Source organism: Drosophila takahashii, chromosome 3R (assembly GCF_030179915.1).
Source record: "Drosophila takahashii strain IR98-3 E-12201 chromosome 3R, DtakHiC1v2, whole genome shotgun sequence".
Taxonomy (NCBI): domain Eukaryota; kingdom Metazoa; phylum Arthropoda; class Insecta; order Diptera; family Drosophilidae; genus Drosophila; species Drosophila takahashii.
The window spans coordinates 19,281,052-19,299,087 of record NC_091681.1 but is presented as its reverse complement, the minus strand read 5'-3'; the positions used below and the strand labels follow the sequence as shown (position 1 = coordinate 19,299,087).

Below are 18,036 nucleotides of genomic sequence, written 5' to 3'. Positions count from 1 at the left end.
AAATTTTTATTAGATCAACATTTTATAAATATAAAATAAATGAGTTTTCTCCTTCGAAAACAATCAGTTATAAAAGTCAGGTAATTAAGTAATTAGCCTCTTAAATTTTAAATTAGATAAACAGTTAGATAAACATTTAAAATGATTTAAAAAAAATAAGATTTATAAACGTTTCACTTGAGTTTTCTCCTTCGAAAACAATCACTTATAAAAGACACTAAATTAAGTAATAAGCCTTTTAATTCTAAATTAGATAAACATTTAGATAAACATTTTATAAATATAAAATAAATAATTTAAAGAAAATAAGATTTATAAACGTTTCACTTGAGTTTTCTCCTTCGAAAACAATCACTTACAAAAGTCACTTAATTAGGTAATTAGCCTGTTAAATTCTAAATACCTTGGCATTAAGTTATTAAGTTCGATGAAGTGGAATGCTTATATTGTTTGTCCATTTGCCGAAATCAAAATATCAATAGGGCTTAATTAGGTTGTTGTAATGGGCGCCCCGCCCTTTTAAAGTCAAAAGCAAAACAATGGGGCCTCGAAAACGCAACTTGGGCAATCGAGTGCACGGTGCAGCACATTGTAAGGTAATGGGAAAACTGGGTTTGTGCTCGCAGTCATGTAATATTTATGGCCGTGTAATGTACGTACGTATGAGGTATCCCGAACAACCCAACCTTCCGTGGCGCGTTTGTAGTTGTAGCCATAATCCATTATGCAATTATTTCGCAGTGCATTAACATAACTCCACACTCTCTCTCTCTCTCTCTGTTCAATCTGTTCCTTCCTTCCGCCCTCTCTTACCCCCTCACTCATGCCACCACGCAGCTTTTCAGGATCAGACCCGCTCCGGTGCTTGTAAGTATCACGCTCCCCACAATAGACACGTAATCACGCACACAAACCACCCAGAACCCAGAACACAACGGCCCACGCACCGCCCACTCGAGATTACTTTTACTCGAAAACACCCATTTACCCAGCGAAAAGCGAAAAACCACCCAACCCACCCACATTCCGGTAGATGTGCATATTCATTAACCCGCAGACAAGTCAAAAGGCACAACTCACACAAGAGCCGTAAATTTGTCTAATTTATGTTCATCACTTAGTCAACAGCAACGAAACAACGATACAACGGCAGGCAGGTCTTTGATGCCCCATTTTGGGTATATTGTGATTATGAACCAAAGTTTTGTGTTCCATACAGTTTGCCACATGACAACATTTTAATTTGCGAAAAAGTTATGAATAAACATTTGCACTTTGTTTCAAATTAAATATTTGTGCAGCTCAACTAGCTAGCAAACCACAATTATATTGTGTGTTTTGAACTGGTTTTGCGGGAGGAGTAAACAATAAAGTTACATAATTAATAGTTCTTCAAATATATATTCTATCCAAACCATCAAACTAAATGTTTTTCAATTAAACTTTGTCTGCTTAGCGGTCCGAGTATATAGTTTTTCCATTATAATTTTCAATTCGCCAGGGCATCTAACATTTCGAAGCGTCTGCTTGCCAAAGTTGTTTGTTTCTTTGTTGCTGCTGTTTTCTGCTTTTGACATGCAAATGAGTTTTGCATGTAAATCGCAAACCAGCAAACCATTTCGCTGAGGCAGCCGCAACTCAGTTGCAGCCTGAGCAAAAGTAGCTGAAATGGCAGAAAAATAGAAAAGCAGAAAAGGAAAACCGAATCATCGACCTGCTAGCAACTATTTGTGCTCATCTGTATTTTTGCATTTTGTGTCTCTCTCTTCCACTCGCAGATATTCGTGCGCGCCCAATTCGATTATAATCCGCTGGATGATGAGCTTATACCCTGCGCCCAGGCGGGCATATCATTCCAAGTGGGCGACATACTGCAGGTAGGTTTGAAGGTTTCTAATGGATTATTTCTAGATGTGATAAGAACCGATCTTTACAGATCATTAGCAAGGACGATCATCACTGGTGGCAGGCGCGACTGGACACGGTGGGCGGATCGGCCGGACTGATACCGTCGCCGGAGCTGCAGGAGTGGCGGATCGCCTGCCAGACGGTCGACAAGACCAAGCAGGAGCAGGGTGAGTGACCGGGGAGGGAGTCCTGGCCAGCGGAAGGCCGCAAACTCGAAACCCAACTATCCGTGTTCTCTATGTGTAATTGGATGCTCGATATAATCAAATCAAATCGTATGCTATATGAATAATTGTACTTATATTGGAAGTGTATGACGAACTCGTAGTTAACCGAAAGGGAAAGCGCGCTCTCTCTACGACTATATTTCTCTCTCTTTCACAAACATATATCCAGAAACAGAAACAAAAAACACACATATATGCCACCCACAAACACATATACACCCACATCTGTACACTAACACCCACAGAGAGTTGCATGCCCCAAAAAGTAGTCGAAGGAAAACCTTTTCAAATTAACCAAAAAACCAAACCAAAAAAAAAGGGGAAAGCCCCCTCCAAAAAGCGCTGCCAAATTTCAAGCTGAGAAACCAAAGACATATACATTTGCACACCTGTACAAAACTCTTATACCTAGTTGCTAACCATGAATCTCGCATCTCGAACCGAACCAAAGAATTGCTATAAACTATGTATGTATGATAATATAATGCAGGAGAACCGGGTGCTGGATGTTCCGCTCACGCAGATGGGTGTGATGGATCAGCAGGTAGTTACCATATAACCAAAAACCACCCACCACAACCACACACACAAAACGAACCACAAAAAAACCAAACGAATCTCCTCCAGGAGAGCTGCTAAGACTCGTCTTTTAACGTTTCTTCTTGAGTTCTGTTATGCCACAAACAAACACAACACAAACCGAAATACCCACCTGTACTATACAACAGAATTTCTATCGATAGCAATTTTTGTATAAAGAATTCACCCACCCACACACACCGAACCCAGTCACCCACTCAACCACCCGACTGCCCGAAAGTTGTAGCTTATGTAGACGGCACCACCGAACCACCCAGTTCCAGGAAACGAGTAGAACCGCCCCTCATGATCACAATCACGATCACGATCGCCATTGAAAAACAGTAGATTTCAGCACCTCAGCCATTGTTGTTAATGAACCCACAGTATTGAACCCCCCCGCTTATAAACCCAAAAGTAATATCCAACGAATTAGTTAGCCCCAAATATACACAAGTTCACACCACTGCACGTTAGGCTGGCTAAAAGAACACCTCATATCTGATTTGAAGAAGATCTAGGTCAGGAAAAGAATAAACTACCAAGGGAAATAACTTATTTAAAGTCCATTTATCATCTAAAAGGATATCATGAACTCATCCAATATAAGCAAAAATCGTGCTTGCTTCATGCTCGAACTTATCCAATGCCTGCTCTACAGCATGTTTTTGTGCCTGCTCTATAAGCATGCGGCTCTTAACCTACTCGGCTCTATCCTCCGTCTAATAAAACAATTCAATAACATTTGTTCTCCATTATAACCAACAGTTAACTGCTCCATCTTCGGGCGCAAGAAGAAGCAATGCCGGGACAAATACCTGGCCAAGCACAATGCCATCTTCGACACGCTCGATGTGGTCACGTACGAGGAGGTTGTCAAGGTGCCAGGTGGGTTTCATTGAGCTCCCTGCCACAGGTGAACCTTTGTTTATCCTTCCCTCAACCATTTCATTTCAGTTGGGGACCCAAACTTTCAGCGCAAAACGTTGGTGCTCTTGGGTGCTCATGGGGTGGGCAGGCGGCACATCAAGAACACCTTGATATCGAAGTACCCCGACAAGTACGCCTATCCCATACCACGTAAGTTTCCTTAAAAAACAGCTTCCTTAAATATAGACACTTCTTTTTGGGATTTACCTACATGTTGATATTTTTGATTTATAAGCACTTTTTTTATGCTAGAAAAACAGGCATCGCTCAATTGATTGGCCTAATGATGCAGAAAGCGTTAAATTCATCTTCTTTTTGTTACATAAAAGTTGAATCATCATAAATTTGCAGCGGTAAATAAAGCTATTATTTAGTCTGCAACCGAATTAGTCAATAACCGAACTTAAAGTCCCGAAGAGATTTATTTGCTTTAAAATATCGGCAGGGTTTTCTTGAACATAATTCAAAATAATGAAGTTACTGTCCTACTTACTATTTATTTGCCATTAAATTAATGGGTCGGTTATAATATATTACACTTGTAATGTGCAGTTATTACTAATTAGTAAATACATTACATTGAACTGGTAAAAGCAACATATTTTTGTTGTAACGAATTATTATTTAGTCCATGGATTATGACTGATTTCTTGCAATTTTTCAGATACAACGAGACCTGCCAAGCCCGAGGAGGAGAACGGACGCAGCTATTACTTTGTCTCGCACGACGAGATGATGGCGGACATCGGTGCGAATGAGTACTTGGAATACGGTAACGAACCCATCTATATAAGACAGCCCCAGGCCAATCTCATCCATGTCCCTTGAACCCTTGCAGGCACCCACGAGGATGCCATGTACGGCACCAAGTTGGACACCATCCGGCGCATTCACACCGAGGGCAAGATGGCCATTTTGGATGTGGAGCCGCAGGCATTGAAGATACTCCGCACCGCCGAGTTCACGCCCTACGTGGTGTTCATAGCGGCGCCCTCGCTGCAGAACATAGCAGATGTGAGTAGAGCGTAAAGGATGGACCAAAGTCGAACCCTTCTAATTGCTTTTTTGTTTTTTTTTTCACCCACGGCAGTACGACGGCAGCCTGGAGCGACTGGCCAAGGAGTCGGAGATGCTGCGCCAGCTATACGGGCACTTCTTCGATCTGACGATTGTGAACAACGACATCAGCGAGACGATTGCCACGCTGGAGACGGCCATCGACCGGGTGCACACCACCCCGCAGTGGGTGCCCGTGTCCTGGCTGTACTGACAAGACAGCGAACTGGAATGCCCCGACTGCCTCGAGGGCTGTGACTGCGAGTGGGACGCCTACACGCAGGCCTCCAACGTAGCGCTCTACTGAGGCCGAGAAGCAGATGCAAACGAAGCTGGAGATACACACCACACCATTAAAGTATTACCAAGGCACAAGCAACAGCAACTGAAAATGCAAAAGCAAAACAGCATCCACTACGATTGATGACAGTGAGGACTGGAGGATGGGAGGATAGAAGGCGCCTGGCGCCGAGCTATATAATTTAAGAATAGATGGGTATTATGGGAACTGCGGTCGCAACGCAAAGACAAAACAACCATTTGTTTTTGCCTCTTTTTTGTTTTCTGTCCCAACTATACGTTTAACGTTTATTTTGTATTAATTTTTAACCGATTGTATTTGCCATTCCATGCTCATTGTGTTATATATTTTACGATTATTGTTTTGTTGTATTGTTTTTATTCTGCATATAGTCAAACAGCATTAAACGCTTATGTAAATCTTGCACTTGTTAGTGTCTAAGTTAACTGGAGTTAGACAAATCGAAGCCCCCAACAGGAACCGAAGCACTCCAAATTGTTTTTACTCAAAGATTATTTTCGGGTAGAGTCTTGTGAGCAGATAGGGCGTTCAACGAGTTAGTAAATTATAGAGAAAACTACGTAATTAAATATAATTAAACATAGACACAAGGAGACACGACAGCAGAACAGCAAAACAGCAAAGAACACGAAGAACAGAGAATAATAAACAAATTACGATGTGAGCAATTTCAAGTGTTTCAAGCCAAGTAAGAACTAATTAATTACATACGGAAGATCAAGTCGAGGCGGTGGTAAAGTGCACGTTTTAAATGCAATAAACAAAAAGAAAAGGTAACTGAATAAGAAACAAAAAATATAATTAATTCAGATCACAACACTTACACACGGAGGAAAAGGAAAAAACATACATATAATACCAAAAAACCAAATTGTTGACGTTTAATTGAATTCAATGAGAAATGAGTAAACCACAAAAAATGCAATCAAACATAATAAAACAAAAAAGTACATAATTATAATTGCAGCCGCGTTTAATTCAAGCCAAAGCAAAGTAAACAAATGGAAAAAACATAGAGTGAGCACAAAAACACACACACTAACTGCAATTACGAATTAAAATAATTAGCGAAAGGATGAAGATGAGGAGATTGCAGGTCAACGCAGAAATATATGACAAAAACAAGAAGAAAGTAGGAAATCGAGGAAATGTGTATACACAACACATATATATATTTTTCGAACAACTCAAACTCAGGTTGGATACATTGAAAATCAGTCAAGTTCAATAAGAATAATATAGCGGAGCGCTTCCTTTTAACCCACAGCCAAAAACGAATACGAAAACCAAACAAGGTGACCCAAACCGAATCGAATCGAATGAGATCTTATATCGCTTTGAATTGAATTGAATTAATCGTACACCCACTGGCCCAGTAACCACCCAAGCAGCAGCTTCAAATTTTCGAGATACTTTACAATGACACCGACAAACTGTCTTAGCAATCAAGAAACCTGGCATTTTTTTAGTGCAACTTCATAGTCAGCAACCAGCGCTCAGTAATTTCGCTTTTTCCCTCAATGTAAATCTCTTAACTTAGAGATTCAGATCCGAAAGGAGTATTTTGAATTAGCTTCCCTCACAAAGAGCTTCTGAGATGGACGAAAGCTGATTTTAGATCACTAAATCACTAAATGGGATAGGAAAATCGATGAATAAATCACACTCAAGATCGAACTTAGTATTAAACCGAACACATTTGTAAACACGTGCCACGCGATTCTCTAGCTGTCCCCCAAAACAATTTAAGCCTGAGCTTGATTCGAGCCCAACCACACGACCCACTTGAATTTCCCAACCGCACACCACACAAGAACAACATACTTATATCCAGAACAATTCTATGGTTTCAAAATGGTTGAACAATTTTGCATAGAGTATTATCGTTAGACGCTGGGCTAAAACTTTTCGGTTCTGAGCGTGGAAGGAGATAGCAGTGAGCAGTGAGGCAATGCAAATCATAGAAGTATCCCAAAGAAGAACAACCGAACCTACCCGAAAAACTGAAGAACTAACTACCTACCCACAACCACAAACGCAGCCGAGTGGCCAAATTAACTAAGTATTATACCTTAAATGAACGAACGGGACGAGACACGACGATACGATATAGGAGGAGGCAGGAACCAGGAACCTTATAAGGAACACGGCTGGAGATGTACATTTTGAAGCTCCCCCAACCAAGGCTGGATGTGCTAGAAAACACCAAAAATGATGAAATGATTAGGAAAAGAATGCTCAAATCAAAATCTTATATTTTACGGTATAACAATGATTAGGAACGATTGAACAGAATTGAAAGTGGAGGAGGGGAACCGGCATAGAGAGTATCCCGAGATTGAGCTAGAATTTTGAAGGACTCGTTTCGTACTTTTACTTGATCCTTTTTTTCTTAGCCGATGCGAGCAGATTGTAGCTGTACTCTAAGAATAATTTCACACTAAGATTAAGTAAAAATTTATTGTTGATATTACATAAAAAAGAAAAACAAAGAAATGAGATTAACACGGTCACGTAAACCAAATGAATTAGAATTTTTCTCTAATTTCATAAGTCAATGATGATATGATACTGAGGGTAACGATGGTGAAGATGAGTTGAAAATGCTTATGATCTCCAATGTCAATATGTGTAGATTGACGCGATTTGAGCTAATTGAGTGAATTGTTATTAAAATAATAAATGAAATGAAATGAAGTGAATGGATCGGCAGATCGATCGATCGTTTTGGGGCGCAGAAGGCCGCGGAGTTAGTAAATATCATTTAAAGTAAATGATAAAAATGTCATTATATATACATAGTTTAAACATGGGATTAATAATAATAAATTAAATGAAACAGAAACAGTAAAAGAACCGAAGGCGAAGACGATAAAAACGGGAATGAGAATTAAATAAAAACGAGTAAACACTGAAATACCGAATTTTAAATACATAAGTTTTGAATCATGCATGCAGCAAAGACAAAGCAAAACCAAAACCCACACAGAAACCGAAACAGAAATAATAAAATGAACTTCTATATATGAAAAGAGAACAAAAATATACGAGAGATACAATTTCAACATGCTTTTGCAATGATTTTCGGAAGACCCAAAAAAAACCCAAAACCCCCAGTTCCGCTGCAAAGAAAGACTCAAAATCAGAACCTTTCGAGTTCTTAGAAAGCCAACCGCGAATTTCGCAGAAAAGCTCAATGGCCAGCGGAAATCAAGAAGTCAAGGCAATCGGACACAGCGGATGCCCTGCAGCCATGGCTTTTTCAGCCTCAGCCTCAGATACACTTGTATCTTGAGCTTCTAATTGAAACATTACACTCGAATTTCAAACATTGTCGCACGGCTTCTCAAAGCTTGACCCAAATTTGTTAGCATGTTTTCAAGGTAAGGCGAATTTGATACTTTCGTTTTTGTTTTTTTTTCGGCTTACTTTGGGTCTTATTAATTTTGTTTTTCTCTGTTGGCCACAGACAGTACCAAAAGTTTTTGATTACTGGCCAGGCCGCGCCGTTCTTTAGTAATCTTGCGCAAGTCTGGGCCGGCAAACTGCAATCATTTCAATCTGCCGAGCCCTCCTCCTTCTCCTCATCGACGGACTTGTGCTACCAAACAAACTGGAAGTTGGCGACGTGCTTGGAAATATTAATAAGCGGAAAAGCTGTTCCCCCAAAGCGGCAGATGTCAACAATAGATATTTGTGCCAGGCCATTAGCATTGGCCATTACCGTTGGAGGAGTAGAACTTCTGCTGGCCGCCAGTCATTGAACTGCAACTGTTGCTGCTGCTGCTGTCGCTGCAACATTTATTCAGCACCGCAGCAACATGTTGCTGTCGTGGCGCAACACTTATTGCTGCTGCTGCTGCTGGCTGATCGGATCGGCTTGTTCTCTCCGGCGATCGAGTTTTGGTAGCCAGTTTCAGTTTGGTTTCGAGTCTGCGCCCTGGAAGTTGTGCCTGTGCTCGCGTTTGGAGTGTAAGTGCTGCCGCAAATTCCGGCTTTAAATTGCAATTGAAGGCACGTCGTCGTCGCTCGCCGTCGTCGTTCGGTGTGAGTTTTGAGTTTTAGTGTGTTTTAGTGTTTAGTGTTTACTTATTCAGAGTACTTGACTGCCACTGCCTGTGTGTGAGCTGTGTGTGCTGTGCTGTTGAAATCCGCACAAACGTAATACGATCCCAAGATCCCGAGCAATCTATATATAGAACCTCTTATCACTCGGGGGCGCCAACAGGCGAGCAATCGACGACCTCTGACCCACAAACCGTAAAACTCGAACGATGCTAAAGCCAGCCAGCTAGCCAACCTTGTGCAATGGCCCCCGGTATCTTGGCGATAAGGCTAACCAGTGGCTAACCACTCTATCGATAGAGCTCGCATGTAGAATTAGCCCCGTAAAAAGTATCGTAAAAAAGTATCTTGAGCTTCTGCCCAAAAAGCCGCTTCTGCTTGGTGGTTACGTCAATTCCAATCCGCATTCGAGTTCGGGTTCTCGTGCAGGTAAATAATACAAAACAACGCAACAAGCAGCAGCAGCACCTCGCAGCCAGACAACTTTTGTTTAACACCGCTCAAGGAAACAACGCACACGGGGAGCAAGCATAAAATTAAGCGCGATATAAACTGCAGACCTTATGCCCCGCGAGTGTGCCCTTCGTCCGGGGTTTACTTTGCCTCTGCTCCAGACCACGACCACAAAAGAGCGCATGAAATGCGCATAAAGAATCTCCAATTGACTGGGCTCCAGTCTACCACGGTTTCAAGCACTGAGAGAAATAAGCTAATTTTTTCAGAGATTTTTGTGATATAAAGTTATATGGGCACTTCCAAAATGTCGCTCGGGACATTTGCACACATTTAAAGTTGAAAAAAAATTGTAAAACAATGGATTTTAATTTTAATTATGGGCTTTTCTTTTCACTCTTCCCAAGCTCTATTTTTGGTAAAAATCTTGATTTTGTACCACTTTTAGTTTTTAAGATATCGGTAAAAAAATGCCGTATTCGCTCGGGACAAAAATAGAAGTGGATTTCGGGAAAGTTCATACAACACCTAAAATTAGCGAATTCTGATGGAATATTTTAATGCGATTTTTTTTAGAATGTTGTTCAAACATGTCGCTGTGAAATGCTTTTGGTTTTACTCAAAAATTCTTTGCCGATTTTTTTTTATGCATTTTCAACCACATTCGCTCGGGACATGTCGCTCGGGACATTTTTTCCGACGGTTTTGTAAAGCGAATTTCTTTACCTCTATCTCTCAATTGCTGGATGTTTTGCTTTTAACTTAATAGTTTAGCATGTGAATGAAGCATTCAGTACAGAAAAATGTCACATATTAGCATTCCTATAGGATAAATTAACAACAGAAGTCAGGTCCAAAAAAATACAAAAAAATAGCCAAAAACTGATTTTTGTGTATATTGGTGGAGTTTGTCATAAAAATAATCAAACTATACTCCAAATTTGTAGTTAAGCTCAGTATCCAACTAATTAGAAACTAATATCGGGGCAAAATCATATGGAAATATGTTTTATTCAAGTTTTAAGGTTTTTGGCTTGGTGGACTTTTTTTTGGAAGTGCCCATATGCTTTTTTCTATATTAGAATTGTCAGAATATGGAAATAAAATTTAATTGCAAATATTTATCCTAATTAAAAATACAAAAAAAATCCTAACGAAATTTTTATTGGCAGAATTTTTTTGAGATTTTTAAGATTTACAGTTATAGACTTTTTTCGATATTAGAACAGTCAGAATATGAAAATAAAATTTAATTGCTAATTATCCTAATTATCCTAATTCAAAATACAAAAAAAAATCTTAACGAGATTATTATAATAATTGATCTGTTCAGTTCTTATATCATCAAGTTGTTTTAATTAATAGAGATAATTCTAGTATCAAGAATATCCTTGTTCTTATTGTAATTTCCCGGTTCTTTCGATCTATTTAGCTCTTATCTATTTACCGCGCTATTTTTCTCAGTGCAGAGGGAGTCACAGTTGAACGAGTTGATTTTTAGTTGCCTTTGCTTTAGAGTCCGAGTGCGCGCATTGAATTTTTGATTTAATTCGTCTTCTTCATCTCGAACTCCGGTTCGCGGCTTTTTTGTGGGTCTTTTGCACAAGGTTATGCGTCCGCTATTGTAAATACCCCCACCGCCAAAACTAACTATCATTAAGTCACATAACACATGCCTTTCAAGCGGGACTTTGAGCTCCAGTTTGGCAATTGTCTTGCGATGGAGAACTAAGCTCATTAGGGCATTAGATGTTTGCTAGAAGTTGACAACCCTCGAAATCGGATTCTACACAAGAACACCAGAAACAATGTTTGAATCTATAGATAGAGGTATTTCAATCGTGGGGTTCATCTTGGGGGCCAAGTTTCCTGAGTTAATCAGACGACTTACTGATTGCAGCATCTATATTTGTGTTTATAAATTGTGCAAATAAGTATTTCCTGGAATTGCCCATCATCATATGTATTAAACATAATGCAGATCTTCCCTTTGTTCCATTCAGGGCTAGTTCCATTACTGGCCATTTTCATTCAGTCATTCTTCCTGCTGCTTTTTTCGTTTTTTATTTCGTTTTTGCTGCTACTGGTGGACAAGTTTAGCGACGCCTAGATTTTATGGTTCACGTAAATTGTTAACAATTTGATTGTCATCATGGCTGTTTGTCTGGCGTTGCGCTTGACTGCTTCGCTGCGGGGCGACAGGTGTGACTCACGAACGTGGCTAACACCCGGCTAACCTCTGCGTTTTGTGGCCCCTCAAAAACACGTCGCTCTTTCTGATAACGGCTCGAATTAAAAGTTGCCATGCTGTTAGAATGTGTGTGGCTCAGGCTCGGGCCAATTACTTTGGCTTCCTTGCCGGCCATAATAATAATCTCGGTGGCCAGAAATATTGGCGAACGGCATAACCGGTCTCGAAAGGTAGTGGGCCAACAAGAAAACGGTTACGAGGCATGCAAAATGTTTTTAGGAAATAATTTGCAAGTCAAAGCGACAGCAAGAGCCAAACCAATTTCGATGGCTGCTTTACTTTGTAGCCGTTTTTACGGCCAGGCCAGAAAGCCAGCGGCTAATTGCATCCACTTAAGCTGATCGGAGCAGAGCTTCGGCTCATCGCCAGCTGGTGGCCTCTACCTCTGCGGAACCCGAGTTGTTAACTCTTAACTCAATTCAACTCGACTCGGTCGGTTCAAGTTCAGCGCCACTGAAGGTTCATGGCCAATTAGAGCGCGCTTGAATTATCGCCCGTTTATAGAGTGGAAAACAAACACGGCGGCCCTGCAATTATGGCCATATATTTAACCCCCCTCTGTGTAGCAACTGCTCCAAGCAGTGGCTTTAAAATATAAACAAACAATAGAGGTTGCAGGTGAAAAACTTTCCGGTTTCTGTCAGAATGACTAATGATATCGGTTAGCAAAATGATTTAAAGATGGAACTGTTGGTAGGCACTTGATTTATACACTGCTATTAAGAGCTATTTAAGCAGTAATTTCAAGTAATTATTATAGAATATATCTGTCTTCTTGGCAGTGGATAATTATCAAAGGAGAAAGAATTTATTGAATAATATCATAATAATCTAATATCAGGATCTGCTAATTTCTTCATTGAAATATATTGGAAACCAAAAGTAGTACTCCCATTTGACTAATATTAGGAATTTTTATACTTATCCCATATTTTACTTTAATTATCCCCAATAGTTATTGCCTTGAATGCTGAGCGATGAGGTCGTGGCCTGTCCTTTTCTGGCTGCTGACCCTGGCGCTCCTGGCGGATGGAGGTCATCGCGAGTCCCAGCTTCGGATCGGCAAGGCCATCAATATATTCTTGCGCTATGGCTACCTGAGTATCTCCATGCGGGTGATACCGCTCAATGACAACGTGGAGCCGGAGCGTTGGGTGTTTAAGGAGCCCACCAGGAATATCTACAGGGTAATTATTAAATTACTTAATATAAGGGTTAAATAGGGCAAAACCAAGCAGAAAACAAGAGAGAACGCTATAGTCGGGTGCCCCGACTATCAGATACCCGTTACTCAGCTAAAGGGAGTGCGAAAGAGATGGAGAAAAACTTTGATCCGCCGTAACTTTTTAACGAATGGTCCGATTTAAAAAATTTCTTCTACATTTCGATAGGTATTGATAAACACAATAAAACTGCATTTTTACTTTTCCAAAATATTGAAATTTTTAAAATCGTATATATGCGATTGTGGGCGTTAGAGGGGGCGTGGCACCCTTTTGAAACAAACTTGCGCTGCGTAGGAACTCCTAGAATCTGCATGCAAAATGTCAATCTTCTAGCTTTTATAGTTTCCGAGATCTCAGCGTTCATACGGACAGACGGACAGACAGACAGACGGACAGACGGACAGACGGACATGGCTAGATCGACTCGGCTAGTGATCCTGATCAAGAATATATATACTTTATGGGGTCGGAAACGCTTCCTTCTACCTGTTACATACTTTTGCACGAATACAATATACCCTTTTACTCTACGAGTAACGGGTATAACTATTATAAATCGTATTAACCTTTGTCCAAAGTACGCATTAACATTTTTGTACATGTAAAGTAGATAAAAACATTTTGTTGGTTGAGCTAAATTGGTTATTATTAAAAACCACTTTTTTATACTTCCGCTAAATTTGGTAATGGAATGGACCCACTAAAAATTTAATGTTTTACCACCTCAATTAAATGTGAGTGACAAAAAGTGCCGCTTATAAACTTTTTAGATAAATAATTATATAATAAGAGAGAAAGAAATTTAAAATGGGACATGAAAAGGGATAACTCCGTACTACTTCCATTTAGTAACAAATCTTGTATCCTTTTAGAACCTGAGTGGCTTGGAGGAGAGCCATGAGGACACCACGCCGGGCATCTTTCACGGGGACTTTCACATGGAGTTCTGCGAGAACCGGAGGCAGTTGTTTCAAGCATATTTCCGGGACTTCTCCATCGAGCACATGGACAAGCCGTGGGAGGCGTTCTCGGGCGGATGGTTTCCGGACAATGCGGCCAAGAAGCTGGGCATCAATACGTCCTTCATCCAAGGCGATTACTCGTACGTTTTGGTGAGGGTGGTGCGATTCAGGGAGACGGGTCGCCTGAAGGCCGAGATCCCGGAGCAGCAGCCCCTGGAACCGGATGTTAGGTATCGCATGGATCAGGTGGAAATCGGGAATATAACGTCCGCAGTTCGATTTATGGAAACGGTGGGCACGCACTATGTGAACTCGTACACCACCGGCAATTCGCTGTACCAGGTGTTTGTGTACAGCCGCAAGAACTACAGCATGATCAAGGAGCGAATCAAGAGCAAGGGCCTGAATGGCCTCTCGAAGCTGGATCTCTACAACTACTTTGCACCCTGGTTCGCCGCGCATCTCGGCCGCATTCGATCGGCCAGCGCCAATGCGACGGTGGAACGTTGGGCCAACCGGAAGCTGCAGTACGAGTACTATGTGGTGAAGTACGTGACCCTGCTGAAGCTGCACGGGAATAGTACGCTCCTGCGATCGCTGGACGCGCTGCTGGGCAACGATGCCATCCTGCAGCTGGACCTCAGGTCGCTGAAGCCCCTCTTCCGGGGGGAGCCGGAAAAGGAGAGCTGGTACCACGAGGTCCTCGACAACAACATGAAGCTCTGGGAGCTCAACATGCCGCAAAGTCTCTCCAGCCGATAGGAGGATATCTCTCTCTGAAGTGGGGTATTCCATTTCGTTTATATTATGTGCGATATTCTGGCAGCCAAGGATCCATAGTTCCTAGATGCTTAGTTGTAGTTGGACCTCTAGTGCGTAGTTAATGTTCTGCCTGTGATAGTTTTAGGTAGTTTAATTGAACCAGAGTACACATCTGACTTGCATTTCAGCTGACTAGAACGTAAGATCGCCTTACTGATGTACTAGTTTTTTATACCTTAATAATAATGATCAAAGTCGAAAAGGTGGTGTTTTTATTATTTATTATATTCCAATTACTTAGGTATCGGGCATTTAAAGTATGCTCCATAAATCTGTTAAAAAACTAAATTAAATTACACCCGTTTCACCAAATTTGTGAACTAAATTGTGTTGCAATTACTGGGCTTTCAGTCATATCTTCTTATCCATCATTAATTCAAATGTAAATTTGAATTTAATAAAAATAACGGGTTAAGTACTGACCGGTTATACCCGTTTCATCGAAGATTTCAACCTGGGCTATCAAAGTTTCCCACCATTTATACTTTATTTTAGTATTTTTCCAGTTGCCTTAGGTATATTTTAGCGGTTTAGTTACGGTCATACTGAAATACCCAAATCAGCACGTGCGGCTTTTGTATTTTGGATTTGTCGGATTTATTTGAATACTCATGGATACTTTTACCAATTGCCCGGGATTCTGCCCCTCCTGTGGCTCCATTCTGCCCGAGCTGCAAGTCAAGGGCAACGTGATTTGCTACAACTGCAAGCAGGAGTTTCAGCCAGATGGTAAGACCAGAATTTACTCATTTCTCAGCGGGTTTTCATATATTTTTCGATTTTATAACTAGTTTATAGCGGTGAGAAGTCGGAGTTCACCATCCATTTCAACACCTATGATCCCAGCAAGGTGTTCAACAGGACCAAAAGGGAATCGGAATCCTCGGAGGCGGATGGTCCCGTGGTGGAGAGGAAGTGTCCCAAGTGCAACCACGACAAGATGTCCTACGCCACCCTGCAACTTCGATCGGCGGACGAGGGACAGACGGTGTTCTTCACCTGCCTCAAGTGCAAGTAGGTATCCCTAAGTTCCTCTACTTCCTGAATTAACCCTATACTTTCGCTTTACAGATTCAAAGAATCGGAAAACTCCTAGATGCTAACAATACCTGTGTAAATAGTCTTATAACTAGTGAAAGTAATCATGTTCAACGGCCTGCAAAATATAGAATATTCAATTTGTAATTACTATATAGTATCGATTTGGAAAGCGAAACCCACCTCGCTGGCCTTAAGTCGGTTTTTGGGATTGTAGACCACTAGATTTGAGACCAGATTGATTTCCACCGCATGTGTGCAGCTGGGAAATAAGTTGTCCCAGTGAATGCCCACGGAGTTGGGAAAGCTATAGACATAGGAATGTGGAAAATTATATATCCTGTAATCATGTCATAGGTTGCTACTCACCGTATCTTGCTGTAATCCGGCAGGGAGGTCAGTTCCGGCCACTGATTCAAACGTGGACTGCCCAGCGTCCGGATGATAATGGCCAATTGCTCGATGTCGGTGGTTCCTGCAAACAGAGGCACTCCTCTCAGCATCTCCGCCACCACGCAGCCTGTTGTGGGATATCATTAATATTAATTATATTATTTTTATACCCGTTACTCGTATGTATAATGGAGAAAGAAGCGTTTCCGACCCTATAAAGTATATATATTCTTGATCAGGGTCACTAGCCGAGTCGATATAGCCATGTCCGTATGAACGATGAGATCTCGGTAACTACAAAAGCTAGAAGGTTGAAATTTCCCACACATGTTCTTTGGCTTCCTACGCAGCGCAAGTTTATTTAAGCCGATCGCCACGCCCCCTCTAACGCCCACAATCGCCCACTAACGATTTTAAAAGGTGTCTGGCGCCCACACCTTTAAAGATTTCCGAGAAATATAAGTGCCATTTTGTTGTGTATATTTATACCTATCGATATGTTAAAGAAATTTAATATATAGCGGACAATTCATTAATGTTATATATCCATCTACCTCGCACTCCCTTTAGCTGAGTGACGTGTTTTAGATAGTCGGGACTCCAACCCGACTATAGCGTTCTTTCTTGTTTTATCTTGTGAGATCTATGCAGAGCCTACATATAAGTCCTAGGATCTACATACCTGCTGCCCACATGTCCACTCCAGTTCCGTACTTCTGGCTGCCCCAGAGAATCTCGGGAGCTCGATACCAGCGCGTGGACACCTGGGGCGAGTAAAGACGCGACTCCTCTTCGGGGAAGTACAGACGGGCCAGTCCGAAGTCGGCGATCTTGAGCATATCCGCCTCGCTAATCAGCAGGTTGGCCGGCTTGATGTCCCGGTGCATCAGACCGGCGTCGTGGAGATAGGCAATGCCCTTGAACATTTGGTGGGCGAACTTTCGCACCTGCTGGCGGCTCAGGGGATTCACCTCGCTCTTGAGTCGGTTGTACAGGGTATCTGGCTGGTATTCCAGCACCAAAGATAGACCAGTCAGGTCGGGATAGATGTCAATGATGCCCAGGATCTGCAATTAAACGGGTTACTAAGGGGTTATATGACTACCTTAAGCTTAACTCACATATTCCGACTTGCAGAGCTGCAGGGTTTTGATTTCCCTCAACGTGTTCAAAGCAATATTCCCGAATTTGTTCTTCAGGGCCACCTTTTTGATGGCCACCTCCTTGTTGCGCTGCAAGTCGATGGCCTTAAACACGCAGCCATGGACACCTTCGCCGATTTTCTCGAGCATTTTATAGCGACTTGGGGCATAGTCCTCCATTTTCAGTACTGACAATTTTCAATTTGGTAATTGTCCGAGGTGCTTTTCATATTTTTTATACCCCCCTGTAGTCCATGGTAACGGTCATAACAAATGCCGGAGGACCAGCTGATGGGTCCACCTGTTGCAGGATGTTTACAAACGACGCGGTGCCGGGGGAACTACGGGGGTTGGAAAGCCTAGGCCAAGGCGGAGCTGTCACAGCTTTCGGTTTAGGGACATGCGCACTTCCTTCCTCGAATTCCTCCTGTCAGCCAAGTGTCAAGTCAGGGGGATACATAATTTTTCGGACCCTCGCACTGCAAAAGTTCTTCGTTGGCCGAGAGTTGAATTGAAATCAGTGTGGAAAATGATATCAATAGTGAAATAAAATTCAGATCCAGGACTAACAAAGCTGGTATGTTTTACTCTGTTTTCGAAAAGAAGTTTTCAACGAGTGCAAAGGCTAAGAAAGTATACAATTCAAAACTCCTCCTTCGCGT

At 41.6% G+C, this 18,036-nt stretch overlaps 4 protein-coding genes across 11 annotated transcripts in view; 3 read left to right on the top strand and 1 right to left on the bottom strand.

Moving 5' to 3' along the window:
* Positions 1-7,939, top strand: part of CASK (peripheral plasma membrane protein CASK) — a 42,116-nt gene extending 34,177 nt beyond the window's left edge. For 3 of the 6 annotated variants that reach the window (XM_070216335.1, XM_017151974.3, XM_070216337.1), the window contains 8 exons: positions 838-867; positions 1,779-1,877; positions 1,937-2,075; positions 3,483-3,602; positions 3,672-3,794; positions 4,309-4,416; positions 4,483-4,658; positions 4,735-7,939. In XM_070216335.1, coding sequence (XP_070072436.1) covers positions 838-867; positions 1,779-1,877; positions 1,937-2,075; positions 3,483-3,602; positions 3,672-3,794; positions 4,309-4,416; positions 4,483-4,658; positions 4,735-4,914 — 975 coding nt within the window. In that variant the 3' untranslated portion in view covers positions 4,915-7,939. Of the gene's footprint in view, positions 1-837; positions 868-1,778; positions 1,878-1,936; positions 2,076-2,625; positions 2,901-3,482; positions 3,603-3,671; positions 3,795-4,308; positions 4,417-4,482; positions 4,659-4,734 lie in introns of those variants that run through there. The other 3 variants (XM_017151973.3, XM_017151972.3, XM_070216336.1) reach the window with 3 other exon arrangements.
* A 993-nt stretch (positions 7,940-8,932) lies between these two features.
* Positions 8,933-15,003, top strand: tsl (membrane-attack complex domain containing protein torso-like). Of its 3 annotated transcripts, none has more exons than XM_070217689.1 (3): positions 8,933-9,069; positions 12,747-12,978; positions 13,890-15,003. In XM_070217689.1, the coding sequence occupies exons 2-3, from the start codon at positions 12,769-12,771 to the stop codon at positions 14,739-14,741; spliced, it is 1,062 nt and encodes a 353-aa protein (XP_070073790.1). In that variant the 5' UTR covers positions 8,933-9,069; positions 12,747-12,768; the 3' UTR covers positions 14,742-15,003. The 3 variants fall into 3 exon arrangements, with proteins under 3 accessions (XP_070073790.1, XP_017007465.1, XP_017007466.1); XM_017151976.3 differs by having other exon boundaries at positions 8,944-8,994; XM_017151977.3 differs by lacking the exon at positions 8,933-9,069 and adding an exon at positions 9,294-9,516.
* A 370-nt stretch (positions 15,004-15,373) lies between these two features.
* Positions 15,374-15,986, top strand: Polr1H (RNA polymerase I subunit RpI12). The gene is made up of 3 exons (XM_017151978.3): positions 15,374-15,530; positions 15,593-15,815; positions 15,873-15,986. The coding sequence occupies exons 1-3, from the start codon at positions 15,413-15,415 to the stop codon at positions 15,895-15,897; spliced, it is 366 nt and encodes a 121-aa protein (XP_017007467.1). The 5' UTR covers positions 15,374-15,412; the 3' UTR covers positions 15,898-15,986.
* LOC108064452 (cyclin-dependent kinase 20) lies at positions 15,931-17,661 on the bottom strand. The gene is made up of 5 exons (XM_017151980.3): positions 17,354-17,661; positions 16,915-17,299; positions 16,209-16,359; positions 16,023-16,146; positions 15,931-15,957 (listed from the first exon to the last, which is right to left on the bottom strand). The coding sequence occupies exons 1-5, from the start codon at positions 17,552-17,554 to the stop codon at positions 15,931-15,933; spliced, it is 888 nt and encodes a 295-aa protein (XP_017007469.1). The 5' UTR covers positions 17,555-17,661.
* Between the last annotated feature and the right edge of the window lie 375 nt (positions 17,662-18,036).

Excerpts from the sequence above, each read along its gene's own strand:
- LOC108064452 (XM_017151980.3), bottom strand. The coding sequence starts at position 17,554 with ATGGAGGACTATGCCCCAAGTCGCTATAAAATGCTCGAGAAAATCGGC. Across the intron at positions 16,360-16,914 it reads AGTGGACATGTGGGCAGCAG|GCTGCGTGGTGGCGGAGATG; the intron begins GTATGTAGATCC and ends ATCCCACAACAG. Across the intron at positions 15,958-16,022 it reads ACCGACTTAAGGCCAGCGAG|GCCGTTGAACATGATTACTT; the intron begins GTGGGTTTCGCT and ends TATATTTTGCAG.
- tsl (XM_070217689.1), top strand. The coding sequence starts at position 12,769 with ATGAGGTCGTGGCCTGTCCTTTTCTGGCTGCTGACCCTGGCGCTCCTG. Across the intron at positions 12,979-13,889 it reads CCACCAGGAATATCTACAGG|AACCTGAGTGGCTTGGAGGA; the intron begins GTAATTATTAAA and ends GTATCCTTTTAG.
- Polr1H (XM_017151978.3), top strand. The coding sequence starts at position 15,413 with ATGGATACTTTTACCAATTGCCCGGGATTCTGCCCCTCCTGTGGCTCC. Across the intron at positions 15,531-15,592 it reads GCAGGAGTTTCAGCCAGATG|TTTATAGCGGTGAGAAGTCG; the intron begins GTAAGACCAGAA and ends TTTTATAACTAG. Across the intron at positions 15,816-15,872 it reads TTCACCTGCCTCAAGTGCAA|ATTCAAAGAATCGGAAAACT; the intron begins GTAGGTATCCCT and ends TTCGCTTTACAG.